General features: G+C 48.0%; 1 protein-coding gene across 1 annotated transcript; it reads left to right on the top strand.

Moving 5' to 3' along the window:
* The first annotated feature begins 2,266 nt into the window (after nucleotides 1-2,266).
* LOC123136347 (tyrosine-sulfated glycopeptide receptor 1-like) lies at nucleotides 2,267-5,578 on the top strand. The gene has a single exon (XM_044555718.1). The coding sequence runs from the start codon at nucleotides 2,308-2,310 to the stop codon at nucleotides 5,455-5,457; it is 3,150 nt and encodes a 1,049-aa protein (XP_044411653.1). The 5' UTR covers nucleotides 2,267-2,307; the 3' UTR covers nucleotides 5,458-5,578.
* The last annotated feature ends 1,015 nt before the right edge of the window (nucleotides 5,579-6,593 follow it).

The raw sequence follows: 6,593 nt of genomic DNA, 5'->3' as shown, positions 1-6,593 counted from the left end.
AAGTTAACTTGTTTAATCATGCATGAAAACAGTACAGATGGATAGATTGGATTTTTCTGATCATTTTTCATATATAACTTGTCTGATTTGGAGTTACAGATTAAAAGTTATGAATTTTTGAAGTTTAAACTATATTCTGGAATTTCCTATATTAGAATAAATCCAGAAATTAATTTATTGCGTCAGCCATGCGTCAGGATGACGTCAGGGTCAACGGAGACGTCCAGGTCAAACCTGACTGTGGGTCCAGGGTGTCAGGGTAATTAGTTTAGTTAAAGTTTAATTAAAACTAACCCTATTTAGTTAACAGGGCTGGGCCCCACCTGTCATTGACTCATCGGGGTCAACCAGGGCCCACCCGCGGTCAAAGCCAGGTCGGCTGCACCGGCGTTTAGCCGCCGGCGAGCCCGACGCGGCGGCGGAAGTGGTTTTTGGCCGTTCCGGCAACCAAACGAGTCGCGGAGGCCATCGGAGTGGAGCTGAGGAGGAGCCGCAGCTCTTGGTGGAGTCCGTTGGGGTCGGGGTGGCCGGAGTTGGCGCCGGCGACGACTTTGGCGGCCACCGGAGTTCGGCCGAAGGCGAACTTGATGCTAGAGGGGTCGGTGAGGTGCGGGGAGTAGCTGGTTAGGTGCTACGTGACGTGGTGAGCATGATGGACACCAAGTTGTGGCCGGAGGGTGACCGGGAGCACGTCGGCGACGAGCTCCGCGGCGGTGGGTGCGGTTGAGCTCCGGGAGGTCACTACACAGCTCGGGAGCAAGAAAAGAAGGGAGGGGAAGATGGTTAAGCTCACGGGGAGTTCGACGAAGCACTTGGTGCGGCCGGGGACGGGCCGGAGCGACGACGGCGTTGAAGGGGATCTCCGGCGACGGCGGTTCGGTCGAGGTCGATGCGGTGGGCTCGGGCCTTGCGAGCGCTCGGGGCTCGGCTTGCTCGAAGGAGAGGAGGGTGGCGGAGCTCCTGGACACGGCGGCACGGCGTGGGGTTGACGGAGGGCGTGGCTACGGCGAGGGGGTGGCGGCGATGGCGTCGGCCATGGCGGGGGAGCGCGAGAGAGAGGAGTTGGGGGAGAATGGAGGTGTCCTGGGGGTTCACGGCTCGGCGTGGAGTTCATCCATCCAGCAACGAGGCGAGGAGGTGAAGCAGGGCGACGGCCAGCTGCGTGGCGCACGCTGCGGCCGCCGTCGGGCACCTGCCTGCCTGCCTGGCCGGCAAGCAGCTCGCTGGCGCGGCGCTGGGCTGGGCCGGCAGGTGGGCCGGGTGCTGGGCGCCAGGTAAGTTTTTTGTTATTTCTCCTGTTTTCTGTTTTTTTAATTCCTCTGCAACTTTGTTGAATTATTAAAAATACTTAGGCAACTCCTAAAATCACCAAACTACTCCTGGTCCATAGTTGGATTATTTCCAACATGAAACATTTTAGTTTGGAGATATTTGAGCATTTGAAATATTTTATATAATTTTAAATGCCCAAATTCAAATATCTATGATTTAATTCAAAGACCCTAAGATGACCTAGGAAAATGTGCACCACTTTTGGCAGAGGTTCTGAACCAAGACAAAAATGATGGGCATTTTAGAAGGGCATTTCAGGTTCATTGAAAAAGTTTTTAGTAAACCCTAGTTAGTTTCAGAGGGGGCTGGGGGTTCTGTCATCCCCATTTCAGATTTCTGATGAAAGAATAGACATGATGCAACACTCTAATGCATGAACTAGCTAGGGTGTGACATCAGCATCCAAGCAATGTGATTCTTAACACCAATTATTCAGCTATAGTTAATACTCCTACATGGTTCCTTCCACACGAGCATCGTCAGAGCTAAGTGATGAACCAGCCGGCCGTCGAGTGCCAGAGCTCACACGCTACCCAGTTTACTTTGAATCCCTTCAAATTCAGACGATAACCACAAAGCGTTACGGTCCATGGTCCGCAATAGCGAGCCGGTGGAGCCAGGAGAACGAAAAACAACAGCAGATGTATCCATCAGACGAAGCTCGCTTGCATGACAAGGGGGTAAGGAAAGTAAACGCCTAAAATCAAGAGGATGGAGGAGATAACAGATCACTTCAGCAGGTCAACCATCCACCCCGTCCATTAATCAACATCATTGCACTTCTTCTTGCCCTCCACTTGGCCTTGTCCACACACTGACTTTGACAACGATGATTGCTCTCGAGCACGAGCGCCTTCTCGGAAACGGTCTTTCTTGCCCTCGTGCTCTTTCATGATTAGACCGCCATTTATGCTTTGCCCAGTCAGGGCACAACATAAGCCCTGGTTCCCATGCTAGTTCCACCACCAATAAACCATGCAGACACTCCATTTCTCCAACAGGGGACACAGCAAGATATTGCACATACCTTCCCTTGCTCTTGTGTTACTGATCTGCTTGGTCTCTCCTACGAGTTCCTGCACAGAGCAGGAGAAGGCCTCCCTTCTCCAGTTCCTCGCCGGGCTTTCACAAGGCGGTGGTCTCGCTGCGTCCTGGCAGCATCGCACGGATTGCTGCCAGTGGGAAGGGATCGCCTGCGGGCAAGATAGGACGATCACCGATGTCTTGCTATCTTCAAAGGGCCTTGAGGGGCACGTCTCAGAGTCCCTTGGGAACCTAACCAGGCTGCAGCACCTTAACCTCTCCCACAACTCACTCTCCGGTGGTCTGCCGCTGGAATTGTTATCGTCCAGCAGCATCCTTGTCTTTGACATCAGCTATAATCAGTTCAACGGAACACTGCAAGAGCTGCCAGCTTCGACCCCTGCCCGGCCACTCAAGGTACTGAACATCTCAAGCAACTTCTTTACCGGACAGTTCCCATCCACCACATGGAAGGGAATGGAGAATCTGGTCACGCTCAATGCCAGCAACAACGGATTTACTGGGCAGATACCAACTCATTTCTGTAACACCTCCCCATCTATCTCTGTGCTTGATTTGTCTTTCAACCGCTTCAGTGGCAGCATCCCCCAAGGCCTCGGTGATTGTTCAGAGCTGAGAGAGCTAAGGGCCGGGGACAACAACCTCAGTGGAACAGTCCCGGATGAACTCTTCAATGCTACTTCATTAGAATACCTGTCTTTTACTAACAATCATTTACATGGAGTTCTTGATGATGCACACATATTGAACCTCAGAAATCTCTCTACCCTTGATCTTGGAGGGAATAATTTCAGTGGCAAGATTCCAGATTCCATAGGACAGCTCAAGAAATTGCAGGAGCTCCATTTGAACAACAACAATATGTCAGGGGAGCTGCCATCGGCTGTGAGCAATTGCATAAATCTGATAATAATTGACCTCAAGAGCAACAATTTCAGTGGAGAACTTGCCAATGTGAATTTCTCCAACCTGCTCCACCTAAAAACTTTAGACCTTCTGTACAACGACTTCATCGGGAAAGTTCCAGAAAGCATATACTCTTGCAGCAATCTGACTGCACTGCGGTTATCTGGCAACAAATTACATGGGCAGCTTTCACCACGAATAGGTGATCTGAAGTACCTCACCTTCCTGTCACTTGGTAAAAATTCTTTTGAAAACATAAAAAATGCACTTCACATCCTTCAGAGCTGCAAGAACCTTACCACCTTGCTTATAGGGCAGAATTTCATAGGAGAGCACATGCCAGCGGATGAGAAAATTGAAGGTTTTGAGAAACTTCAAGTTTTGGACATCGGAGGATGCCCATTGTTTGGAAAAATACCTCTTTGGATATCAAATCTAGCAAATTTAGAGGTATTAGTCTTATCTAACAATCAACTCACTGGATCAATACCAGCCTGGATCAAAGCCCTAAAGCACCTCTTCTATCTAGACATAAGAAACAACACCCTCACAGGGGAAATTCCAACAACATTGATGGATATGCCAACACTAATGTCAGAGAAGACAGAAGCTCATTTGGACCCCAGGCTCTTCGAGTTGCCTATTTATAAGAGCCCATCACTCCAATACCTCATACCCATTGCTTTCCCTAAAGTGCTGGATCTAAGCAACAATAAATTCACTGGTGAGATACCTCTGGAGATTGGTCAGTTGAAAGCTCTCCTTTCACTCAATTTTAGCTTCAACTACTTGACAGGACAGATTCCACAATCAATATGCAATTTAACAAACCTGCTGGTGCTAGACCTGTCCAACAACAATCTTACAGGTGCAATACCAGGTGCATTGAATAGCCTGAACTTCCTTTCAGCATTCAACATTTCTAACAATGACCTGGAAGGGCCTATTCCATCTGGAGGGCAGTTTAATACATTTCCGAATTCTAGTTTTGATGTGAATCCAAAGTTGTGTGGCTCTATGCTCACTCACAAATGCGCATCAGCTTCAACACCTCTAATCTCCCAAAATCACAGAAATAAGAAGGTTATTTTTGCAATCACATTTAGTGTGTTCTTTGGAGGCATTGCAATTCTTTTGTTGCTCGGGCGTCTCCTCGTCTCAATCAGGGCCAAGGGTTTAAATGCAGAAACTAGAAGGGATAATGATGGAGATGCTGAAGCAACTTCAGTCTACTGCAGCTCAGAACAAACATTAGTAGTGATAAGGATGCCACAAGTCAAGGGAGGAAAAAAAATGCTCAAATTCAATGACATTTTGAAAGCTACGAACAACTTTCACAAGGACAACATCATTGGATGTGGAGGGTTCGGATTAGTCTACAAGGCAGAGCTACCTGATGGTTCCAAGCTAGCAATTAAAAAGCTCAATGGTGAAATGTGTCTGATGGAAAGGGAGTTCAGTGCAGAGGTCGATGCTCTATCCATGGCACAACATGAAAATCTTGTACCGCTGTGGGGTTACTGCATCCAGGGAAACTCAAGGCTCCTCGTATATTCCTACATGGAGAATGGCAGCCTGGATGATTGGCTTCATAACAGAGATGACGATGGTAGCTCGCATTTTGACTGGCCAACTCGGCTCAAGATCGCGCAAGGAGCAAGCCTGGGCCTTTCTTATATCCATGATGTCTGCAAGCCTCAGATTGTCCACCGTGACATCAAATCCAGTAACATCCTACTGGACAAAGAATTTAAAGCTTATGTTGCTGATTTTGGGCTAGCCAGATTGATTGTTCCCAACAGAACTCATGTTACAACTGAGTTGGTCGGCACTATGGGTTACATCCCCCCTGAGTATGGGCAAGCATGGGTTGCTACGTTGAGAGGTGATATATACAGTTTTGGAGTAGTCCTGCTTGAGCTGCTCACTGGAATGCGACCTGTTTCAGTCCTATCTACATCAAAAGAACTTGTCCCATGGGTTCTACAGATGAGGTCTGAGGGCAAGCAGATCGAGGTCTTGGATCCAACACTTAGAGGAACAGGGTATGAAGAGCAAATGCTGAAGGTGCTTGAAACCGCTTGCAAGTGTGTCGATCATAATCAATTCAGGAGGCCAGCTATGATGCAAGTAGTCTCCTGCCTGGCCAGTATAGACGATGACCTACAGATATAAAGAACGGCCAAGACAGAAGGAACAACACATGATAGATAATGTATTTTCGTGCAAAATGTACATGTAACTTTCTTAGTTTCATGCATAGAAGTACTACTTCTCATAATCTTAGAGTTTGTTTTGTACTCCCTCCGTTCGGAATTACTTGTCGCGAAAATGGATGTATCTAGACGTATTTTAGTTCTAGATACATCCATTTCCGAGACAAGTAATTCCGAACGGAGGGAGTACTTTGTACAGAGCCTCACAGGTGGCCATTTTCAGCTTACATGTTTCTTTAAGGAAAGATTGTCACAAAATCCATCTTCATTTATTTTTATTTTTGCGAGGACATTTAGATGTCCCTCTTTATATTTTGCTACTCCCTCCGTCCGAAAAAAAGTGAAGTGGATTTTAGTTCAAATTTGAACTAAAACCACGTCACTTATTTTGGGACCGAGGGAGTATATGTTTTATGGTTCACAAGCATGAGACAAAGTTTAAACATGTGAAATGACTATCTTGTTTTGTCACTGGAAGATTGCAAGTGGTTTCAGTTCAAGTTCTTTCAGATGTTTGCTTTGGATCAGCGACTTAAAAACCACCAGAGTTGGAGGTGAATTGCCGAACTACTAGATACAGCAAGTGTTTGGTTGGTCCAAGCGTCAAACAATGATACAAATGGAACGAGAATTTCAGAATGTAATAAGACAACTATCTTCGGAATATGTATAATTCAGCACGCACATCAAAAAGCAGAGACTAGCAGAACAGGAGAGGAATGGCTAAATAAAACCACCTGCCTTTGCATCGAAGCTTCAGAAGCACCTACTTACCATGCCGGAGGATTCAGCTGGGGCGAAGAAACCACCTGCCTTGCATCGCAGCTCGCTCCTCCGGCATATAGAAATAGGCCTGACCTACGAGCCCGATCCAGCTTCTCGATGGCAACCCTCGCGGCGGTTCAAAGAAACCGCCGCATCCGGGTCGGCATTCCGCCGAACGGCCTGAGCGCGCTGCTGCCGAGGCGGATTGCGCTGGGCACGAAAGGCCGGCATTGAGTCGGAGACTCGGAGGGGGTAGATGCCAGCGTGCGCGTGGAAGCAAGGATGCGGCGCGAGTACGGAGGCGTGCGAGAAGGAAGGAGGGGCGAATGA

The sequence above is a fragment of the Triticum aestivum genome, chromosome 6B (genome assembly GCF_018294505.1).
Source record: "Triticum aestivum cultivar Chinese Spring chromosome 6B, IWGSC CS RefSeq v2.1, whole genome shotgun sequence".
Lineage (NCBI taxonomy): Eukaryota > Viridiplantae > Streptophyta > Magnoliopsida > Poales > Poaceae > Triticum > Triticum aestivum.
The sequence above is the reverse complement of the archived record's forward strand: the minus strand, read 5'-3'. Positions and strand labels throughout refer to the sequence as shown.

Excerpts from the sequence above, each read along its gene's own strand:
- LOC123136347 (XM_044555718.1), top strand. The coding sequence starts at position 2,308 with ATGCAGACACTCCATTTCTCCAACAGGGGACACAGCAAGATATTGCAC.